Below are 21,770 nucleotides of genomic sequence, written 5' to 3' on the forward strand. Positions count from 1 at the left end.
TGGTACCGTTGGCTGGGGGGTGGGGGGGGGCGGGTGGAGCGGCCCCAGCTTCTGCATCCTCCATGCCTCCTGACTTAGTCTCCCCAGATTACCCAGGCAAAGGCAGGTGGGGCAGATGGCCCTTAGGGAGCTAGCTGCATTAGGGTTTCTCCAGAAAAGCAGAAAAAATAGATGTTAGAACATATATAGAGGTGGTTATAAGGAAGTGGCTAGCAAGTCCACCCTGCAGGGTGGCCGGAGGCTGGATACCAGACAGCTGACGTGCCAGTTCACAGGCCCTCAGGCAGGGAGCGCCCATGTTGCTGGTGAGTCTGAAGGCAGAATTCTCCAGGGCCGGTCAGGCTCTTTGGCCTTCTGTTGCTTGGAGGAGGCCCACCCACATCACAGAGGGTGATCTGTCCAAGTCTACGACCTAACGTTAATCTCGGGCAAAAACACCCTCACAGAAACAGGCAGTATCTTGGACCAGCTATTTGGGCATCCCGGGTCCCAGGCAAGTTGACACATAAAATTAACTCCCAGGGGAGGCCCCCAAGCTGCTGAGGGTCAGAACCCTTATGGGGTCAGGAGGGCTCACCCTTTGATCACAATAACAAACAGTTACAGAGCATAGAGACAAGAGGAGGCCTGGGCCTCAGGGGCTGACGCGCGCGCGCACACACACACACACACACCCTGCAGGAGCGCTCTGTAGGTGGTGCTGTCCCGGGCGGGGGGGGGGGGGGGGGTGATTGGGGGCGCTGCCAATCGCAGAGCCGCATGCCTGTCCTCTCCAGTTCGCTCCTGCCCCTGGGCCCACTTAGAACCAAGGCCCAGCGCACGTGGGTGGGCGGACGAGGCACTTAGGGGACAAGGGGAGAGACGAGAAACCAGAAAAACGGAAGAAAATGCACAACAGAAAACACAAGGAGCATGACTGCGCCCGCTCCCAGTCTGCCAGGGTGGCCTCGAGAGGCCTGTGCAGGGCTGGCGCGCGTGTGGGAGTGTGTCCCCGCGCGGCCCGCCTCGGGCGTGGCCCAAGCGCAGACCCCCCACCCCCACCCCGGCCCCGCGCAGGTGAAGCGGAGCGGCCCTTGGACACGTGGCCTTTGAAATTGTCAGCGCACCGGCCACTAGGCCCCGCCTCCAGGGCCGGGAAAGGGGCGTGGCCTCAGGAGAGCGCGTTCCCGACTAGAACCGCGAGACCCCGCTCGGGCAGGGCGCGCGTTGCCCGGGCGACGGCGCCCGAGTGCGCAGGCGCATTGCAACCACGCCCCGCCGCCGCCGCCACCGCGCCTTCCCCTTTAAGCCCCGGCCGGTCGCGACGCCGCTTCATGAATGGAGCCCACGTGACCAAACATCATGTGACGTCTGTGGAGCGGCGGCGGCGGCGGCGGCGGCGGCGGCGGCGGCGGATCCCCAGCCTGGTCCGGCCCAGCCTTCCCAGCGCGCTTGGCCCGGCCCGCGCAGGCGGCGAGCCCCCATCCCGGGCGCGGAGCCCCGCGCGGTCCCTCCCCGCGCAGCCTCGGAGCGCTCGCCGCCCCCCGCCCCGGCCTCGGCCCGCCCGGCCCGCAGTGTGGTGGGTGAGTGCGGCTGCGGGCCCGGCCGGACGGGGGGCGGGGGCCGTGGGCGCCCGGGGGCTCCGGGCCGGGGTGCAGCCGGCGGGGCCGCGGCTCCTCCCAGCGGACCTGAGCGGCGCGGGCCGGGCGTCCCTGGCTCCGGGTCTGCCCTGCTCCCCGATGGCGACCGTGCCTCGATTTCCCTACCGGGCAGGGCGCTGCTGGCCCGTGCGCGCGGGGTGCGGGGGGTGGGCCGCGGGGCCGGCGAGGGCGGCGGGCGGGGCGGGCGCGCGGCTTGCTCCACGGAGGCTGGGGTGCCCTGGAGGGAGGGGCGGCCAGGGTGGCGGGAGGAAAGGGTGGGGTCGAGTGGGGCGCCCAGGGCTCCGCGGAGCAGCCGGGCGGCCTCGGTCAGAGCTGCTGATTCATCAGGTGTCTGCACCGCGCCTTCCCGGGCGCCGCGGGCCTCGGCGGGCCGGGGCGGGGGGGCGGCACGGGGGGCGCTAGGACGCCCCTGGTCGCGCCGGCTCGGCTCCGTCGCCCGCGAGCCGGAGCCCGAGGGAGACTTGCTGAGTCATCAGCATGAGGTCACTCGGCTCCTCCCGGTGCCCGGGGGATCCGAGCCGGGGCCCGGGGCCTCCAAGGCCAGGGCACACGAGGTGGCGGGGCCGCGGGGCCGCGGGGCCGCGCGGGTGGTGCTAGGCCCACGGGTCGGGGCGCCGTTTAAGTTTGGCCTGAGGTTCAAGTCCAAGGCCGGGTGGTGAGCAGGCAGCGGAGGGGCCGCGGCGGGAGGACGGGCAGCCCCCGGCCGGTGCACCCCTCGCGGGCGTGCTCTGCCCTGGCAGCCGGCCGGGACCCGCGTCTGGGACAGTTCCCCAAACTGGGAAATAGTTCCCTCCAGCGAGCGAAGGGGAGGAGCCTAGAGGGGCCGAGCTGGGGGCGGGCGGGCTTTCCCTGAGTGGTCTGGTCGGCCAGGCCGCGCGCCCAGGGGCGGGGAAGAGAGGGCAACACCGACCAGAGAGGGAGAAAGAGGCCGGGGCGGCCTGGCGGGAGGGGCCGCCGTGGTGGCGGGAGCAGGAAAGGGTGGGGTCCGGTGGGGAGCCCAGGGCTCCGTGAAAGAGCCGGGCAGAGTACACCCTGTCCTGAGGCCTGGTGACCGTGGACAGGACAGTTGGCAAGCAGGTGCAGCTCTACCAGGAAATTGCCAATGAGAGGAAGCGGCAGGCCTGAGCCATTGGGGACCAAGGTGCTTGGTGAGCAGGTCCTGCCCCCATTGCAGCCGGGCCTGGGGGTGTGAGTGCAGGCTGCAGCTGGTGGGAGCTTCAGGGCACAGCGGGTGGGCTGGGGTGGAAGGATTCGGTTCCCCATCACCCCAGAGCTGTCCCCCTGGAGGTTGGGGCTCAGCGCTGTGCAGGTGAGCAGAGACTGTGGCCCTGGTGGGCGTTCGGCCAGATGATGGGGACAGGTGGGGAGTGACCGCTTGAGGGTGGTGTGTGCCGGACGCCTTTCCCGGGTGTGGGCAGTTCCTGGCCTCTAGGGGTGCGGGAGTGTTTTGTCTAGACCAGCTCCGAGGACCCCTCTTGCCCAGGGGCTCATGTCTGCAGAGGTTGGCTCCCCACCAGCACACACTTACAGGGCGGGGCAAAAGTGGGTTTACAGTGTTGAGTGTATGGAACATGGAGTTTATTCTTGTACTGTTTATTAATTGTCTTGTTTTCCAGACGAACAACTGTAAACCGACTTTTGCCCCACCCTGTACACACACACACACACACACACACACACACAGAGTCCAGGCTTAGAGATGTCAGATGTTTTCAAACACTTCAGCTGATGGTTTGGCTGTCATTTTATGCCCTAGGAAAGTACAGATTCCTGGAGGGGACTTTCTTTCTTTTCTTTTCTTTTTTGTTTTGTTTTGTTAATGTTTTTATTGATTTTTGTTTTTAGAGAAAGAGAAAGGGAGAGGGATAAAGAGAAACATCATCATTGGCTGCCTCCTGCATGCCCCCTACTGGGGATCGAGCCCACAACCCGGGCATGTCCCCTGATCAGGAATCAAAAAGGTGACTTCTTGGTTTGTAGGTCAACGTTCAACCACTGAGCCACACCAGCTGGGCTGGAGGGGTTCTCCGTTACTTTTGCTTCAGTGGAAATTAAGTTTTAGACTTTTCTCCGAGTGGCTTTTGGTGGCTGAGGGCTTCTGGAGGAGGTGGTCGGAGGGAGGAGGGAGTGAGGCTGGACTGGCTTGGGGTACAGAGCGCTCAGGACCAGGCCTGCCGGGGAGGCTTGGCCGTGGGTTTGCAGGCCTGGAGAAGGAGCGGGAGCGGCTGTCCTGCCTCCCGCCGCGTGTCCACGGCCTGGAGTTTGGGCCCAGGGGAAAGGCGTAGAGCTCCCTGCACCTCTACCCTTCCTGACGGGATCTGGGCTGTGGGAGAGCTCAGGGCCATCTCGGCCTGCTCCACAAAGCGGACTCTGCCCTGGGGAGTGAGGGAAGGAGGGTGGCTGAGCCCCAGCTTGAATGAGCCAGAGGGATGGAGCAGCCTCCTCTTGGCCCAGCCTTTGGGGTCCCCTCTGCCTGGCTCCTGTCCATCTCAAGGCTGTTCTGTCCTGTCAGTGTGTGTCCTCAGGTGGGTGGAGGCCAGGCCCCGAGGCCTGCAGCCCTGGCTCCGCGGCCTGCCCCCCCCCCCCCCCCCCCCCCCGCTCACCCCTCCCCCCGCGCTCACGCACACCTTTGATTAGGAGGCCGCTGGCTGCACTTGTGCTGAGTCCAGGCTTCTGCGGAGGTGAAATCTGTCGAGGAGGCACTTTTGTGTGTGATCTCTCCAGGAAGTCACCGCTGCGCTCAGCATTGGGGGTGGAGGGGGCACCGGGGTGGGACAGGCTGGTGCCAAGGCTTTTCCTTTGGGACAGGACCCGGGGCAGCGTCCCTGCCCTCCAACTCCTGCTGCTGGGAGGGCCTGGCCCTGAGGACCTTCTCGCCTGGGGCCTCCTGGTGCCAGGCTGGGTGGGTGGGGCCTGCCATGGAGCCCACTTGTGCCTTCACTTCCCCAGCCCGCACTTCAGCTTCCAGGGAGAGTAAGACGTGCACCCCCTGCCCCCCAGGCCACCTGCCTGAAGAGCTTGTGGCTCCTTCCAGGAGGGAGACTGTGGTCAGTCTCAGCCATGCAGCCAGTTACCTCCCTGCATCGAACCCGGAAAGTGGAGCGCAAAGTGGGGGGGGGGGGGGGGGGCAGCCAATCTGGTGGCGGCCGGCTGAGCCAGGAGGCGCAGGACGAGGCGAGCAGGATTGTTCTTGGCAGGGCTTTGGGAAGCAGAAAGGGAGGTGGGGTGTGGGGGAAAGGTGGGTGCTGACTCTGGACAGGGGGCCTGAGAGCAGTCAGTGGCCCAAGGGGCTGAGCCGGCCCCCTGAACGGCTCGCTGCGGGCACTCTTGTGAAACACCCTGGACAGGGGGGCAGGGGCACGAGATGCTGCAACCCAAAGCCACAGGATGGTTACTCCATCAGCAACGGGGCGCCCCGCCTGCCACCTGCAGGGTGGGGAGCTCCCCCAAAGCTTCGGACAGCCCACTTACCACACTTCAGAGTGAGGCGTCTGAGAGACTCGGGACCCCGCTCGTCCTCCCCTCTGCCGAGTCCCTGTTGGGGATGACCCCCTGAGCCTTCGTGAGAGCAGGGCTGTGACCCAGGCCGACTTGGGTCAGTGGCTATAGGAGGCTGGGCCCTGGGCACACACGTGCAGGGCTGCTGGCTCCGGCCCGAAGGCCCTCACCTGCTGTCGGCCAGGCTGGCCTTTCTGGCCCCAACAGCTCTCTGCTCTGGCTGCTGGCCCCCTGGGGCAGTGTTGGCTGGCGGCCTGGGGAGTGCCAGGCGGTGAGGGAGCAAGGGAAGCGCTGAGTCAGCATGACTCGCCAGGAACAGCCGCTCTGGGGTGCACACAGGGTTATTTTTAAAGCTCAGGGCTTCCTTCTAGGCTGGCCCCTCGACCCTCTGACCTCTCCCCCGGCCCCTTTCCTTGCCTCTGCCTCCCTCACTGCCCTTCAATCCCCCTTTCCCCTTGGACCCTCCTGCGCTCCCCCGGGTTTGCTCGGGGCAGATAGCCCAGCTCAGGAGAGGCAGGGGCAAAGGTCGGTCCTCAGGCCGGGTGTCGGGGACTGGGCAGGTGGGGGCAAGGATGGCGGTGTCCAGGGTCCTGACCTCTGCCCCCTGTCTCGCAGAGTGCCTGCTTGCTGTGCCCCCGGGTTATGACGACCCCCAATAAAGGAAGCAAGGCCTTGAAGGTAAGCAGGCAGGGTGGGCGCCTCCCGGCTGGGGTGGCACCAGGATGGGGGCTGCCGGGCCGTGACCTGTGCCCCGTGCCCCCAGGTGAAGCGGGAGCCTGGCGAGAATGGCACCAGCCTGACGGACGAGGAGCTGGTGACCATGTCGGTGCGGGAGCTGAACCAGCACCTGCGGGGCCTGTCCAAGGAGGAGATCGTGCAGCTGAAGCAGCGCCGGCGCACGCTCAAGAACCGAGGCTACGCCGCCAGCTGCCGAGTGAAGCGGGTGACGCAGAAGGAGGAGCTGGAGAAGCAGAAGGCGGAGCTGCAGCAAGAGGTGGAGAAGCTGGCCTCGGAGAATGCCAGCATGAAGCTGGAGCTCGACGCGCTGCGCTCCAAGTACGAGGCCCTGCAGACCTTCGCCAGGACCGTGGCCCGCGGCCCCGTGGCACCTGCTCGGGGCCCCCTGGCCGCCAGCCTGGGGCCCCTGGTCCCTGGCAAAGTGGCTGCCACCAGCGTCATCACAATAGTAAAGTCCAAGACGGACGCCCGGTCGTAGGGACGCACGCTGGCCCAGGCGGGTCTGGGAGGGGCCGTTAGGCACGCGGCGCATCCGGCAGCCCTGTCCTCTTCCTCCTCCTCTCCCTGTCCTACCTCCTCCCTCCCCTCAAAGCACAACCTGCACCCCAGGGGCGCCGGGCTGAGCCCTTGATCTCGTCGTCGTTGTCATCGTGTGTTTTGTACGTTGGGATTGGTCAGTTCAGCGGTGACTGGGGTCGCCCCTGCCCCCTTTGTACCAAGGCCACATGGCTTGGAGCCCAGAGGTGGCCCTTGGGGAGCAGAGAGAAGGAGCGAGCGAGCTGTGGGACTCGCGTGTCCCTGAGCAGGGAGGGCTCCAGGGCAGGGGCTGCTCGCTGTCCTGAGTGGCCTCCAGGCCCTGAAGGCTGCCGGGCTGGCAGGGGGCTGGGCAGTTCACTCACAGATGGACTCTGCTCCTGGGAGCAGGTGTCCTGAGGGCCCTGGACAGGTGGGCCACCAGCCTGGGTGCCGGGCATGGGGCACCGTGTGGCTGTGGGCCAGGGGCCTGGGCACGCTTGCCTGGCGCCTTGCACTGAACAAGACCAAATCACTGGTTGTGAGCGTACGTGAGGGTGTGTCAGTGTCCTGCGATGGTCCGTGTCACTGTTTACATGACCTATTTGTGTGGTTACTAGCCCTTTATTTAAAAGAGAGAAGTTCCTTTTACGAAGTTATTAAATTATATGTTTAAAAGCTAAAGGAAAAAAAAAAGAGCTGCAGAGTATTTATAAAACTGTCTTTTTACAAAAAAATAAGAAAAAAAACAAAGCAAGAACAGTTGACCCTATAAATGGAAAAGGGAAGAAAGTATAATAGAAACTTTGCTAGTTTAAAAAAAGAAAAAAAAAAAAAAGCCCTTTCTTGTAAACTTACAGACAAGTCTTTGTGGCTGTTGAAGTTTAGTTTTTATATACACAGAGTTATCAGATGTTATTTATAAAACTTAGTTTAAAAAAGAAAAAAAAAAAAAAGCCAAGCCGCGAGCGACCACAGGCGCGTCCCGACGTCCTCCTTGCTGACTTGCAGTTGTACCGAAAGTGACTTATCCCCCCTCCGCTTCCGGCGGGGCCGCGTCGTCCGTGCCTGGTGAGGTCTTGTGCAGCGTCTGTGCTGGTGCTTCTGGTGACCTTTGACCTGTGGGTGTCACTTGTGTCTGTTTTCCTGTGTTTGTTTTTGGATTTGGTTGTCTTTTGCTTCTGCTGGCTTGCTGGGCGGGGGCTGGGGTGCCGGGCGGGACCTGCTCCAGCAGTTTGGGAGGGTCTGTGCCTACCAGCCTGGCCTCCCCCGCCCACCCCCCACCCCCCCGCCGGCCCCAGGCTTCCAGGGGGTCCCACCCCTGCTGCCCTTGCTCTCGCATGTGTGTGTCAGGTTTGGGCTGGTCCAGCCGCGGGTCAGGTGAAACGGAGTTATCCTGGGGCCCCCCACGCTGCTTCCCTGCCCCCACCCTGGCCCTGGGTGGGGTTTTGCAGACCAAGGCATCAGTGTCGGTGCCCACGGGGCCACGGCCACACTGCCTGCCCCCTGCCGTCTTCCTTCTGGTGTCCAGTCAGCCTGCTCGGCTCCGGCCGCTGACCCCAGCTTTGTTCCTCTAGGCTGCCCACCAGCCTCGGCTGGGGCAACCCAGGGCCCCCTTTTCCTAGAACTGTGTGTGCTGCGGGGCGGTGCTTCCTAGGCAGGCCCAGGTGGTTTGGGAGCCCACCTGGGGTGGCTCCTGCCTGCCTCAGGGCCTGGGGGTCTCCACAGTGTCAGACAAGGGCTAGCCTCCAGGGCCAGGGCTGTCCCTCCTCTCCCCAGAACATGCTGGCAGCTCGGCCTCGGGCTGTCTTCCGCCTCCTTCGGGATCTGTGTCTTCCAGGGATCCGATGCTCGGCTGTGGAGGTCCCTCTCTCGGGCTGAGCCCCCTCCCGCTCCTGGCCGCTCAGTGGAGGCAGCAGTCTCCCAGGTTTGGCTGGGAGAGCTCCTTGTGGGCCCGTGACAGGGCTGCCTGTGGTGTCTGCCCCAAGAGGCTCCTGCCGTCTCTGGGCCTTGGCCTGTTCTTGGGGTTACTGTTGGCTGCTTGGGGGCCTAGAATCCCTGAAAAGCACAGACGTGCAACCGTGCGGCCTGGCAGGGCCTCACCTGGTGGGCAGGGGTTCTCATCCCGCGTGCCTGTGGGGTGGAGCCGGGTGTGCTGGAGGCTTCTGCCCTCCCTCCCGATGGGCTGCCCCGCGTCCCGGCTGCTCAGAGGCGGTCCTGGCTGTGCCGGGTCAGCCTGTCGTGGAGGTTTTGACTGTTGACTCCAGATGGCTTAGTGGCCTCCTCTCCAGGCTGCCTCTGACGGGTAGGATCCAGGCGACAGGTGGTGGCGGTGGTGGTGGCGGCAGCGTGTTGGAATCGCATGGTAACAGTCAGTCCCTAGAGAGAGGTCCTGCCCGTCCTGGGGTGGGAGGGACAGCATCCATGTCCATGGGCTGCTCCCACTGCTGTCCTGCCCGGAGCCGGGTCCGTCTCTGTGCACATCTGCCGGGCCGTGGACTGGAGGGCGGAGGGTGGAGGTGTGTGAGGAAGGTGAGAGGAGGGGGGGTTGAGAGTGGGTGGTGCTGAGCAGAAATTGCAGGTCATGGTTTGGTTTACAGAAGCTTCTGGAGTTGGCGAGGCCATGTCCCCGGCAGGGTTTTGGGCTTGAAGCAGCTGCCCCTGGGTCTGGGGGAGCATCCAGTTCTCGCCAGGCCAGCCCGCGGGCCCCTCCCCTCCCCTTCACCTCGGTCTCTTCACAGCAGGCTGTGTCCGCCTGTGACTGGTGTGTCTCTGGTCCTTGGTTAGGTTTTCCCGCTGTGAGTGTGTTGTGTTCCCTCTTTCTCTCCACTTTTCTGACACAGTGAATCGAGGGCTTTGGCCAGAGCCAAGAATCCCAAACGTGTCCACTAAGTAAACCATGCTGTGCTCCCCTCCCGCCCTGCCCTCACCCGACTCCTCCCTCACCCCAACATGGACTCAGATTTCAGAGCAGAACCTGTGGGCACGGTCAGCTCCTGCCCCGAGCCCGGCCCCAAGGAGACCCCCCGGGCCTGGCTGCTGCTGCTGGCACTGCCCTTTGTACCGGTGGGAAGACACGGCTGCTCCGTGCGGCAGCTACGAGGTGTGCTGGCTCAGCCTCCGTGGTCAGTGCCCAGCCCGCAGCCCGGGCTGCCGTAGCTCCGGGCCCGGTGGTCCAGCCCGTTGGTCTCGGCGGCCTCCGGCTCCGAGGTGGCTGGCTGGTCAGAGCTCCCTCCACAGCTGGGAAGCCTGAACCACAACCTACAGCACCATTTCCGCCTGGGACCCTGTAAGTTACTTTTTTAGGCTGTGGTTTAGTGAAAGGAACCAACACATTAACGATTTTTTCCCCTCAGAAGCCACTGACTATTTCTTTTTGGCGCGTTTTTGCCTTCCTGTTGGCCGTCTGGTTTGGGAACAGATGGGGAGACGGGTGTGCCCTTGGGGCAGATGGCCTGGCCTGGGTCCTGGGCCTGTGCTGCCCCCGCCCCGGAGCAGCAGCCTCGGTCCAGCCCCTCCCTCCCACCCCTCGCCCTGCGAGTCCCCGAAGCCTTTAACCAAACGAGCGGGCGCAGCGCCGCCTCCTGGATCTTAGGGCCACAGGACAAGGGCTGCCCGGTGGGCCCCGCTCTCCCGGCGCCGAAAGGGTGGGTCCTGGGTCACCGCGGCCGCCCGGGAGGCTGCGGCGGGAGGGGTGCCGCCGGGAGGGGTGCCGGGCCTGGGCGCCCCGCCCCGCGCAGTATTTATTGCTAAGTTATTGTCCGGGGCGGCGCGGCCGGGCCCAGGTATTTATTGCTGTACATAGTGTATGTTTGTGACATATAAGGTTTTCTTTATTTTGTATATGATCAATAAACACCTTTTAAAAAGACGAGCAGGTGCTTTCTTGGGGCCGCGCGCGGGGGGCGGGGCCGGGAGGGCGGGTCTCGCGCGCATGCGTCGGCGCAGCGCCTGCCGGGAGGCGGAAGCGGAAGCGGAAGCGCGCGTCTGCCCGGAGCGATGGCAGCCGGAGGCCCGAGCCGCTCGGAGCGCAAAGCAGCGGAGCGGGTGCGCCGGCTGCGGGAGGAGCAGCAACGGGAGCGCCTCCGCCAGGTGCGCCCTCCCCGCCCCGTGCCCCTCCGCCGCGCCCGGTGCCCGGCGCCCTCACCGCCCGCCCCGCGCCCGGTGCCCCGCGCCCTCACCGCCCGCCCCGCGCCCCGCGCCCGGCGCCCGCGCCCTCCCCGCCCGCCTTCCCCGCCCCGCGCCCGGCGCCCCGTGCCCTCACCGCCCGCCCCGCGCCCTCACCGCCCGCCCGCAGGTGTCGCGCATCCTGAGGAAGGCGGCGGCCGAGCGCAGCGCGGAGGAGGGCCGGCTGCTGGCCGAGAGCGAGGACCTGGTGACCGAGCTGCAGGGCCGGAGCCGGCGGCGCGAAGGCCTGAAGCGGCGGCAGGAGGAGGCGAGTCCTGCCGGGCCCCTCGGGGGGTGGGGAGGCGGGGGGGCGGGCCGGGCTGACGACCTGCGCGGGGTCCCGGCAGGTGTGCGACGACCCCGAGGAGCTGCGGAGGAAGGTGCGGGAGCTGGCGGGCGCCGTGCGGAGCGCCAAGCACCTGGTGGTCTACACGGGCGCGGGGATCAGCACGGTAGGCGCGCGCGGTGGGCGCCGCGCGGCTGGGGCGGGGCGGGGCGGGGCCGGGGCCCCTTTGGGTGTCGGACCCACGGACCGAGCGCTGTACTCGAGAAGCTGAGTAAAGCTGCCGATTCGCTGAAAATTCTCTTTGAAAGCGGCTCTGAGGTTCTTTCTTGGCCTCGAGAAGCTCGAAATGACCCCATTTGAGACTTCCCGGTAGGGGAGCGTGTCTGAAGGCTGAGCCCCGTTTTGTGCCCAGTTAGAGGTGAGGAAGGAATGTAAACGCGGACACAATGGCTTTAGTGCCTGCGGGCACCCCCTCATTTGGAGTTGAGGTCAGTGTCCGTCCCCAGGTCCCGAGGGCAGGGCCCAGCCAAGTCTGTGTCCTGGCTCCCAGTCGCTGTTTCCCTGCGTGTCCAGGGAGGGGCGTGGAAAGCAGGGCAGTGGGAGTCAGGGAGCGCCCCCCCCCGCCCCCCTCCCCTCCCCGTGAGGCAGAGACGCTGGGTTTTGAGCAGTTTTACTGAACGTGCATGACGGAATGTGCATGATGAGCGAGCTTTGTAGGGCGGGCCGCACATCATTTGCCTAATTGATGGGGTGAGCTGCGTGTGAGCTACCTGGAGGCCCAGCAGAGGGAACACCCGGCCTGGAAAACCCGCAGGTGACAATAATGCGGCGGAGAAGCGAATGCCTGTCCCCGAAGCCAGCCGTGTTAGGTCACTAGAAGTGCAGTCACGACCCAGCTCTTGTAGGAGGCAGCACCGGGTCCCAGCCCTGAAAGAGGGTGAGATTTTACGGGCGAAGAGGCGAGTAGGACACTTCCAACAGGGATGAGTGCAGGGCCCGCAGAAAGGAGTCTGCTGCGTTGACTGCACCAACGTACCAACAGCCGGCGGTGCCGGGCGGGCTGGCCGCCTCCCTCCACAGTCCCTGTCAACTCCCGTCGGGACGTCCCTCCTTAAAGAGCCATAGGGGCTGCTCGTCCACGTGCTCTGAGCAGCACCGTTTGTGAGCGTTCCACTTTTCCATGGGAGTCAGAGCTGCCGATTGAACTTGAGCAGGAAGGAGACGGGGCTCCCCAGAAGGGAGATCATTCAGCCTGAGCCGTCCAGTCCAGGGCCCCTTGATCCTGGCGCACCTGCTCGGCCTGCCTGTCCCGTGGCTCCGTTTCACTGGCCTGGGAACGTGGGAAATTCGATAGGTGTTTATCTCACCTGAGAGGTTGGCAGTCTTTGTGGAGGAGGAGCAGAAAGTACTTATCTCGCCAGGAGGGGACAGAGGAGGGACCCCGCTTAGCGGTCACCTTTCTTCTGCACTGGCTAGAACCTGGGGCCCGGTGGGCCTGACCAGCTGCCCCCTCAGTGTGGAGGACAGTGTGCAGAGCGGGCTGGAGGAGCCCCCAGAGGAAGCAGGGCTCACTGGAGTCTGGAGGGAGGAGCTGGACCAGGTGGGAGCAGGGCCCAGGCAGAGGGAAGGACGGCGTGAGGTCCATTCCACCTGGGCTCCGGCGTGTAGACTAGGAAACGCTCCGTCCCCTGTGGGAGGAGGAGAGGCCAGTGCAGGGCCGGCCTGAACGTGTTGGGAGCAACGTTTGCTCCTGCTCTTGGGGCCGGCGGTGCCCGTGGTGGCGCCTACTCACGGGCTGATCTTCTCCCGAGCCTGCAGGCAGCCTCCATCCCAGACTACCGGGGCCCGAACGGAGTGTGGACGCTGCTTCAGAAGGGGAGGCGCGTGAGGTAAGCGGCCCGCACAGCCTTCCCCGAGCAGAGCAGGGGCCGCAGGGGCCTGACGTCCGCTTCCCTTCCACCTGGCAGTGCCGCCGACCTGAGTGAGGCGGAGCCCACCCTCACCCACATGAGCATCGCCCGCTTACACGAGCAGAAGCTGGTAAGAGCCCCGCGTGGCTAGCTGTGTGCTCGCGTGCCCACAGCGCGGGCCTGGGCCACCTCCTTGCCTGTCAGCCCACCCAGTGGTGTAGCCTCCTGGCTTAAGCCTCCCTCTAATCCCCCCACTTCCTCTCAAGAGCAGGGTGGGCGGTGCAGACGTTGACCCTCCAGGCTGCTCCACGTATCTCAGAGCTGTGGGGGGCGGGGGGCCCTGAGTCCTGCTGGGACCAGCCTGCTTCTCAGGTTTTGCCTTAGAGGCTCCGTGCAGGTTGGACTTGCCACTGGTTTGGGGGCTCTGGCACAGGACGGTTGTCCCGCTGCCTGCTGCTGCCCCGCCCTGTCCCCTCAGGTGCAGCACGTGGTGTCTCAGAACTGCGACGGGCTCCACCTGCGGAGCGGGCTGCCGCGCTCGGCCATCTCGGAGCTCCACGGGAACATGTACATCGAGGTGAGCAGTCCCCGGGCCGGGGCGCCGGGGGGCCAGCGCCCACACTCACCGTGCCCTCCCTCCTCAGGTCTGCACGGCCTGCACTCCCAACAGGGAGTACGTGCGGGTGTTCGACGTGACGGAGCGCACCGCCCTGCACCGGCACCAGACCGGCCGGGCCTGCCACAGGTGCGGGGCGGCGCTCCGCGACACCATTGTGCACTTTGGGGAGAGGGGGACCCTGGGGCAGCCTCTGAACTGGGAGGCAGCCACCCAGGCTGCCAGCAAAGCAGACACGATCCTGTGTTTAGGCTCCAGCTTAAAGGTACACAGACGGCACTGCGGGTGGGCAGGGGGCGGAACTGCTGGCAGCTGGCCAGCGTGGCATGGAGCCCAGCTTCCTGTAGCTTGTTCCCTGGTGTGTGTGTCGTCTGTCTGTCCCTCCGTCCGTCCGCACAGGTTCTAAAGAAGTACCCACGCCTCTGGTGCATGACTAAGCCCCCCAGCCGGCGGCCCAAGCTCTACATTGTGAACTTGCAGGTAACGTGCTGCCGAGAGGCCCCTCCTTCACCCCTGGGATGCCCCGTCCAGCACTCGCGCACCGTGGGGGGCTAGCCGAGTAGGACCCAGGCTGCGGGCATTGGAGGACTGAGCTGCTGACCTCACTGGCCTTCCCCTGTCCCCAGTGGACCCCAAAGGATGACTGGGCTGCCCTGAAGCTCCACGGGAAGTGTGATGATGTCATGCAGCTCCTGATGGACGAGCTGGGCCTGGAGATCCCCCCCTACAGCAGGTAAGGGGGTGCAGGCGCATGCCCCCCTCCTGCCCCTGTGTGGATGGGACGTGTCTGTCTGCTCTCGAGCTAAGCCTAAAGAAAGTTCTGAGGTGTTGCACGCAGTATCTGAGGCGTGATTGCAAGTGGTGGCCTGCAGGGGCCAGCCAAGGTCCCTGGCTGATGGGACTCCCTGCGGGAGAGGGAGTCTCCGTGTGTCTGGACGTTCCCCCTTTACCTCAGACAGCCCGGAGGGGAGGCCCCTAAAGGGACATGCTCTCGGCAATCCTAGTCCAACAGACTCGTGCACTCGGTTTGGGGAGCTGGCAGACTTGGGGAAGCTTAAAGAAACTGTTCCTTAATGCAGAACTTGTGATAATTTAGACATGGTGTGTGTGTTGAGTAAAAAGTTTACACTTTCTTTCTCTGTGAATTTTCAGGGTCTTATAGGGGAAATCAGTAACTTCTTTTAATCAAAGGGTTCAAGAATTAAGGATCCCTTCACCTTCTGGGCCTGGCAATTCTTGTATGTTATGTTTGTGGTGTTCTGTAATGTGGGCCTATTGTGTACTGTACTTTTTTTTTTACATTAACTTAGCTCATTTTCCTTATCAGTGCTTATCTGTATCTTAAGTTTATAATATGTGGTTCTACATCTCAGACACATGACCTCACCCGGGAGCCCGTAGGCCACACCTCCCTAGTCAGCTGGCCTTCCCACCTGCCAAGCCTCACAGTCTGGGAAGGGGGAGAGGGTCCGGTCCCCCTGCCCCTGGCCGTGCGAGTGAGAGGTGGGGCCCAGAGCTGCTAGTGCCTCATCCCTGCTGGGACGACTGCCTCCACCTGCGCATGCCGCCGTAGCCGCCGAGGACACGCTCTGCCAAGGCGGAGCAAGGGGGGAGCTTCCCCCTCTTGCAGCTCAGGACAGTGGGGCTACCTCCATGCAAAGCCCGCCACGGCTCAGACAGGGCGGGAGCAGGGTCACCTCAGTCAGCGTTCCTGTCCTGGGCAGGCGGTGATGGCGGCTTCCGGTCACACTGACCCGGCTCTCCCTCTCGGCAGGTGGCAGGACCCCATCTTCTCCCTGGCAACCCCCCTGCGGGCTGGTGAAGAAGGCAGCCACAGTCGGAAGTCGCTGCGCAGAAGTCGAGAGGAGCCCTCACCTGGAGACCAGGGCGCACCACTCAGCTCAGCCCCCATCCTAGGTGGCTGGTTTGGCAGGGGCTGCGCCAAAGGCACAAAAAGGAAGAGAGTGACATAACCTGGTGCTCGAGTGAGAACAGCAGTTGGCACTTTGCAGATGGCTGGACCTCGGATCCAGGGGCTGGTGGCACCCAGCACGCCGGGAATGCCCCGCAGGTCCAGTGAGAATGCTCTGGGGGTGACATTGTCACGGTGACACGCTTAGCCATTTGTCTGGGTGGGGAGCCCCCTTGCACTGCTGTGCTTCCCCGCCTGCCTCCCCCACCGGTGGGCCTGGGTGCTGACCAGTGGCCCATCCAGTCTGTCCTAGAGGTGGCAGCCACGCCGTCCTGTGGGAACAGAACTCGGGGTACATCACACCTGGCCAGCCAAGAGGAAGCACTGGCTGCCTTGCCTCCTCCTCCAGGCCAGTCTCAGGGGCCTCAACTCTATTTCTACTTCCTGTAAAAATGCTCACTTTGTAGCAGACTTTTTCCTGTGTTGGTATGCGGCCTCAGCAGACCTTTGTGTTGCTAATAAACATCTCTGCGCTGTCTCCCGCATCACTGCGTGACTGCCCGCCTGTCGCTGTGGGAGCCCGGGCCCCGCTGGGCTCCTCGCCGGGGCGGGAGGTACTCGGGTGGTTCTGCCCCGCGCCCTCCGCCAGGTGCGGGCCGAGGGACGGCGCGCGTACGCCATTGGCTGCAGGCAGAGGGGAGGGGCGTGGCCAGGTTCTGGCGGCGCACACTATTGGCCGCGAGCGGAGGGGCAGGGCTCGGTTAATGGAAGGCCGCTCGCGCACGCCATTGGCCGCGTGAGACAGGTGGGGCGGGAGGGGGCGGGGCCCCGGGGCGGGGCCGCGCTCTCGATTGGCCGCCCGTGGCGGGTGAGTCCCGTGTGACGGCGCGTGCGCGGGGCAGGGCGGCGGCGGCCGCTCGGAGTTAGGGGTCCGTCCGTGCCGCGCCACTGCCGTGGTGACATGATCCGAAACGGGCACGGGTTGGCGGGCGGCGCCGAGCAGCCGGGCCCGGGGAGCAGGCCCGCCGTGCGGGTGTGGTGTGACGGCTGGTGAGCGCGGCGCCGGGCGTTGGCGGGCGGGGCCGCGGGGGCCGCTGCGCTGCCGCCCGAGGCGCGTCTTGAGCCGCTTTCGCCCGGGGGCCTTCGTCCGGGCCTCGGTCGGCCTTCTCCGGCGGGGGAGGGCGGCAGGCGGCGGACTCGGGCTGCGGGCTCCGGGATGGAGGACGCCTGGGGCCCGGGCCGCCCCCGCACGGCAGCGGGGCGAGAGGGTCCGCGCCGCAGGCGGGCGCTGGCCCAGCCCGGGGACTGGGCTCGGAGAAGCGCCCTTCCCCGCGATTAGCGGGAGCTGCACCCCGATCCCGGCCGCCGGCCCAGCTCGGGACCGTGGTGGCGCCACTCGCGTGCGTCCGATTGGAGGGGTTTCACCGGGGCCGCCCTCCCTGGGGTCTGTGTCAGGCTCCCCGACGTGCCCGGCCCAGCACCAGACCGGCTCTCCCGGGGGTCTGGGCAGCGTCAGCAGGGGAACAGCGTGGCCCCGGGACCCCCGTGCCGCCCGTGGGTGCCCATCCGCCCGCCGGCGAGCCAGACAGCGGAGTTGGGTGATGTTCGGGGCTGTCAGTGGGTAACGCCGCCTTTGCGATGGAAGCAGAGGGGGAAACACACCCTGGGGGCGGGGCCCCTGCCCTGGCACCTGCATCACCGTGGGGAGAGGGAGCGTGGCTGCGTGTCCGTGGACTCTGACCTTGGGCCTGGCCAGGCCAGGTGTTGGCCCCGGCAGGTCACAGCCACAGGGCTGCAGTGACAGGACGCAGCCTGGACCCAGGGCACCTGCACTCGGTGCACCCCCGGCCCAGCCTGTCCAGTGGGCACAGGGGTCACGGGCCCCAGGGCCCTGGATTTGGACTTCCCTCTTCCCTTACCCCAGGGCCAGAGCCCTGTGCCCCCGGTGGGTGTGGGGAGGCGGAGCTGACAGGTGGCACTGAGCGGAAGCAGGGACAGCTTCTTCTGCTCCGAGGCCACGGGAGGCTGGAAGGAGTAGGAGGAGCTTGAGGGCACCGCTCCGCGGTGTGGTCTCCCCAGCACACGGGGCAGGTGGGACCCAGCGGGACAGCGGCTGCTGTCTGCGGCCGTCAGCTGAGTTCACTCGGAACCGGGCCGGATCTGAGGCTAAGAGCTCTGGGATCAGGTGACAGGGAGGTGGTGGTTGGCCTCCCGAGGTCCTGGGAGCTCGCAGGGTTCCCAGAGCCAGCGGCTGGCCTTGTTCATTGGTTAGACTTTGCTTCCTGTTGGCCCCAGAGACTGGCCCCCGTCTCAGGGTGGTCGAGTTCAGCTCCCCTCTCATGCTGCAGCTTAAAGGGACCACCCATGGTGCTGTGAGTTTAGGAGGGGGCCCGGGGGCCCGGGGGCCACGCAGGCCCCGGGTGGGGGCCGGAGCTGTGCTGTGTGCTCTCAGTCCTCAGGACCCGCAGGCCGTGGCCCTGCTGAGTCTGGCCCTGGACCCCGGGACCGGCTGTGCAGAGCTGAGCACCCTCCCCTCCAAAAGCCCAGACTCGCCAGACCCTGGGAGCAGTTCCCAGTGGCGGCTTCTCAGAGGAGCCAGCCTGTGCTCCTGGCCGCCCACAGGCCACCCGGGACTGACCGCCCTGCCCTCTCCACAGCTATGACATGGTACATTATGGCCACTCGAACCAGCTGCGCCAGGCACGGGCCATGGGGGACTACCTCATCGTGGGCGTGCACACCGACGGTAAGTGGGGCTGCGCCCACCTCCACCCCATGCCCGCCTGGGGTTGCCCACTCGCCAGGGGGCCCCCACCATCCCCTGGGATGCTGGAAGGGGAGGGGCCACCTGCGTGGTGGTGGCCACTTGGGCGTGGAGGGCGCGTCGGTGTGGACGCGACCTCCGTGGTCACCACCCTGCCTCCTCTCCTCTCTGGCCCAGAGGAGATCTCCAAGCACAAGGGGCCCCCAGTGTTCACGCAGGAGGAGAGGTACAAGATGGTGCAGGCCATCAAGTGGGTGGACGAGGTGGTGCCGGCGGCGCCCTACGTCACCACGCTGGAGACGCTGGACAAGTACAGCTGCGACTTCTGTGTCCATGGCAGTGAGTGGGCGGGCACAGGCGGGGGTGGGGTGGGGTGGGGGAGTGTCACAGGAAGTGCTGGGCCTCCTTAAGTCGGGGCAGCCTGAGCCCTCGGGGTCCCTCCCCGGAAATGAGCGCAGGCCACAGGGCAGGCCGGGGCGGGGCTGTGAGCCTGAAGGTCTTGGCGTTGGACTGACAGTCCTGCTCCATGTGCCTGTCACCTCTCAGATGACATCACCCTGACTGTGGACGGCCGGGATACCTACGAGGAAGTGAAGCAGGCGGGGAGGTACAGGTGAGCCGACCACCCTCCCTTTCCGGGGGGTGGGGGGATGTGTGGCTATGGCCTGTGTTGCTCTCGGTCCTGCCGGGATGGGTGCTGCACCGCAGAGCGGCCCAGTTTCCGCTCATGCCCAGAGCCTCAAGGAGATGCTGTCTGTGCACAGCACCCCCAGGAGGCAGGTGACCGGAGAGCTCCGACCCCACCCCTGTTGTCACCTCTGTCCCCAGAGAGTGCAAGCGCACCCAGGGCGTGTCCACCACGGACCTCGTGGGCCGCATGCTGCTGATGACCAAGGCCCATCACAGCAGCCAGGTGAGGCTGGGTGGGGGCGCAGAACCGCCGAGGTCCCCTCACCCAGGACGTGGCTGGAGGGGAGGAGCTCCAGGCTGCGGTCCGTGTCCTGGGCGTGGCCACACCTAGAGGGGGAGGCCCAACCCTCACCCTTCCTTGCAGGAGATGTCCTCGGAGTACCGGGCGTACGCAGACAGCTTCGGCAAGGTGAGTGCTGCTGGAGCCTCGCCTGCCCCCGGCTCCCTGCCTCCGGGCGCTGACCAGGGACTGACCAGCACTGCCTGGAGGAGGAGCAAGGACGGCCCACAGACAGGCGGCCTCTAACCAGGCGGCCTGGCCCTCTCTCCCTTTCTAGCCCCCTCACCTGACACCTGCCAGGGAGATGCTTTTCTCAGAAGGTTCCTCCCAGGTGACCAGCGGTGGCCTCAGGGTGCGGGGTCCGCAGGAGTGCTGTGTCCACGGCCTCCCTCCTAGACCTAGGTGGTGGCGGCTGCAAAGCCCTCTGTGGCCATGGGGCCCCTGCCCAGCGTAGCCTGGATGTGTACTGGGCACTATGGCCAGCCCTCCGTGTCCCTGCCTGAGACACCTGCCGGGAAACAACACCTGAGCCAGTGAACAGCTGGCAGGCTGGGCTGGGGTTTAGTCCTGACCTGTGGCCCCCACACCTGCTGCCTCCATCCCACCCCCGTGCCTCCCAAGCAGGCGTGCGCAGCAACCCCAGACTCAGCGGAGGGGACAGGCGAGGGACCCATCTGCGAGGCCTCTATGGCTGACCGGGGACTCCTCTCGGCTTATAGTGCCCAGGGGGGCGGAACCCCTGGACCGGGGTGTCCCAGTTTCTGCAGACGTCCCGGAAGATCATCCAGTTTGCCTCTGGGAAGGAGCCGCAGCCGGGGGACACGGTCATCTATGTGGCGGGTGCCTTCGACCTATTCCGTATCCTCTGGCCTGGGCAGGGGCTCTGCGTGCCCACACCTGCCCCAGGGAGGCCTCACTGATCTCGCGGCCCTGGGGGGTGGCTCAGGCACTGAGGGAGGTGGGAGGGCGGCTGCCCCTGTCCTGCTACTTGTTCCTGAACCCGGCACAGACATCGGGCACGTGGACTTCCTGGCGAAGGTGCATGGCCTGGTGGAGAGGCCCTACGTCATCGCCGGCCTGCACTTTGACCAGGTCTCTGCCCCGGGGAGCTGGTCTTGGGGACCCTGGAGGTGGGCTTGGGAGCCATGGGGAGCGAGGACCCGGCTGCTGACGGAGGCAGAGACGAGCTGAGCTGGGGCCTCTTCCTGGGCAGGGTTGTCCTCTCAGCCTTCCCCCCGCTGGCAGGTGCCCCACCAGGGTCGCTGGCAGGGTGCCTGCTGACCGTCCCCACTCTGCCCGTAGGAGGTCAACCACTACAAGGGCAAGAACTACCCCATCATGAACCTGCACGAGCGGACCCTGAGCGTGCTGGCATGCCGGGTGAGCCTGACAGCGGGAGGGCCCGGCAGGGACCCCGGACAGCCAGCCCACCATGCTGTGTCCCTGCATCCCCAGCGGCCGCCTCGGCCAGCGCGTGGGGCCATCCCCACCCCCCTTCAGCCTGTGGGGTCCTTGCTAACAGCTATGCCTGTCCCCACAGTATGTGTCGGAGGTGGTGATCGGGGCCCCCTACGCGGTCACCGCAGAACTCCTGGACCACTTCAAGGTGCGGCCCCCAGTGGGGGTCCGAGGAGGGCTGGGCTGGGGCAGGAGCCAGGCAGTGGCTCCGGCTGCCTCCCTGGGGCAGGGGGCCCTGTGGATGGTCCTGGGAGGGCTCCCTGACCCCGGTCTCTCTGCAGGTGGACCTGGTGTGTCACGGGAAGACGGAAATTATGCCTGACAAGGACGGCTCCGACCCGTACCAGGTGGGCATGCAGGCCGGGCCCGTGCTGCTGGGGCTCGGTGGGACCACTGCTCCCCCAGGGCCTCACAGGAGCAAGTGTCCCACCACCCTGGGGCGGCGGGCAGCCTCCCGGGGTCCAGAGGAGGCCCTCATCTCCCCCCCGTCCCCACCTTCAGGAGCCCAAGAAAAGGGGCATCTTCCGTCAGATCGACAGCGGGAGCGACCTCACCACGGACCTCATCGTGCAGCGCATCATCAAGAACAGGTGCGGCCGAGGGCTGGTGGGAAGCGGAACCCGCAGCCTGGGCTCGCACACTCACCCCCGCCCCCGCCCCCGCCCCCAGGCTGGAGTATGAGGCTCGGAACCAGAAGAAAGCGGCCAAGGAGCTGGCCCTCCTGGAGGCCATGAGGCAGCAGGAGGAGCCGCCCGCGCGGGGGGGCCACAGCGCCTGAGGGAGGACGTCTGGAAGCCCGGCTTCCTGCGCCCCCCGCGGCTCACATGGTTCTGAGAGCTGCAGCCCCAGACCAGGCGGCCCTGGAAGGGCTGGAGAGGGCGTTCCTGCCTCCCCCTCCCTGCACGGCGCCCCTTTACAGCAGGCCCTGCACTCCCGCTAGGCTGCACAGAGGGGCCAGCTTTGTGGAGGGCACCTCCCCCCAGGGGCCACCGCCCTGCGTGCCTGAGGAGGCCGCTTCCCTCCGCCTGCTGCACTGCTGGGCCCCCATCGCACCCGCAGGAGGCGCCCAGCTCGGTGAGAGTCCACTTGAGGGACAGTGACCCGAGGGGCCGCGCCTGTCCTCGTGCAGCCAGGCTGCCTCCTGCACGGCGCCTCCGCCTGCACTGTCCTGGTGTCCTGAGCGGCTCCTGGACCCACGCCTGCTCCCAGGCCGCCTTCTGCTCCCCCGACTCCTCCACTTTGTGCATAATTGGCTGATGTGCAACCGAATAAACCTGGTGGGAGGTGCTCTGTGTCAG

General features: G+C 65.9%; 3 protein-coding genes and 1 long non-coding RNA gene across 12 annotated transcripts; 3 read left to right on the forward strand and 1 right to left on the reverse strand.

Moving 5' to 3' along the window:
- The first annotated feature begins 1,341 nt into the window (after window positions 1-1,341).
- On the forward strand, window positions 1,342-7,345 carry MAFG (MAF bZIP transcription factor G). 5 transcript variants are annotated; one of them, XM_036339274.1, is made up of 3 exons: window positions 1,342-1,562; window positions 5,754-5,816; window positions 5,902-7,345. In XM_036339274.1, the coding sequence occupies exons 2-3, from the start codon at window positions 5,781-5,783 to the stop codon at window positions 6,352-6,354; spliced, it is 489 nt and encodes a 162-aa protein (XP_036195167.1). In that variant the 5' UTR covers window positions 1,342-1,562; window positions 5,754-5,780; the 3' UTR covers window positions 6,355-7,345. The 5 variants fall into 5 exon arrangements, with proteins under 5 accessions (XP_036195167.1, XP_036195171.1, XP_036195168.1 ...); XM_036339278.1 differs by having other exon boundaries at window positions 1,540-1,558; XM_036339275.1 differs by lacking the exon at window positions 1,342-1,562 and adding an exon at window positions 2,522-2,781.
- On the reverse strand, window positions 3,403-5,360 carry LOC118671278. Its single transcript, XR_004972712.1, has 3 exons — window positions 5,112-5,360; window positions 4,268-4,328; window positions 3,403-4,015 (listed from the first exon to the last, which is right to left on the reverse strand). It is a non-coding gene; the product is annotated as an uncharacterized LOC118671278 (long non-coding RNA).
- A 2,980-nt stretch (window positions 7,346-10,325) lies between the features above and the next one.
- On the forward strand, window positions 10,326-15,818 carry SIRT7 (sirtuin 7). 4 transcript variants are annotated; one of them, XR_004972710.1, is made up of 11 exons: window positions 10,326-10,481; window positions 10,687-10,824; window positions 10,904-11,008; window positions 12,661-12,731; window positions 12,810-12,882; window positions 13,186-13,329; window positions 13,397-13,633; window positions 13,768-13,848; window positions 13,995-14,101; window positions 14,521-14,606; window positions 15,143-15,282. XR_004972710.1 is itself a non-coding variant. In XM_036339272.1 (10 exons), the coding sequence occupies exons 1-10, from the start codon at window positions 10,389-10,391 to the stop codon at window positions 15,339-15,341; spliced, it is 1,248 nt and encodes a 415-aa protein (XP_036195165.1). In that variant the 5' UTR covers window positions 10,326-10,388; the 3' UTR covers window positions 15,342-15,818. The 4 variants fall into 4 exon arrangements, 2 of the variants coding, with proteins under 2 accessions (XP_036195165.1, XP_036195166.1); XM_036339272.1 differs by lacking the exon at window positions 14,521-14,606 and having other exon boundaries at window positions 15,143-15,818; XM_036339273.1 differs by lacking the exon at window positions 14,521-14,606 and having other exon boundaries at window positions 13,231-13,329; window positions 15,143-15,818.
- A 341-nt stretch (window positions 15,819-16,159) lies between these two features.
- PCYT2 (phosphate cytidylyltransferase 2, ethanolamine) lies at window positions 16,160-21,759 on the forward strand. Of its 2 annotated transcripts, XM_036341796.1 has the most exons (14): window positions 16,160-16,330; window positions 17,938-18,026; window positions 18,222-18,383; window positions 18,591-18,657; window positions 18,873-18,957; window positions 19,099-19,143; window positions 19,292-19,345; window positions 19,734-19,872; window positions 20,024-20,106; window positions 20,317-20,394; window positions 20,555-20,620; window positions 20,754-20,819; window positions 20,974-21,062; window positions 21,142-21,759. In XM_036341796.1, the coding sequence occupies exons 1-14, from the start codon at window positions 16,242-16,244 to the stop codon at window positions 21,248-21,250; spliced, it is 1,221 nt and encodes a 406-aa protein (XP_036197689.1). In that variant the 5' UTR covers window positions 16,160-16,241; the 3' UTR covers window positions 21,251-21,759. The 2 variants fall into 2 exon arrangements, with proteins under 2 accessions (XP_036197689.1, XP_036197690.1); XM_036341797.1 differs by lacking the exon at window positions 19,292-19,345.
- Window positions 21,760-21,770: the final 11 nt, after the last annotated feature.

This window comes from Myotis myotis, unplaced genomic scaffold (genome assembly GCF_014108235.1).
Source record: "Myotis myotis isolate mMyoMyo1 unplaced genomic scaffold, mMyoMyo1.p scaffold_m19_p_17, whole genome shotgun sequence".
In the NCBI taxonomy this organism is placed as follows: Eukaryota; Metazoa; Chordata; class Mammalia; order Chiroptera; family Vespertilionidae; genus Myotis; species Myotis myotis.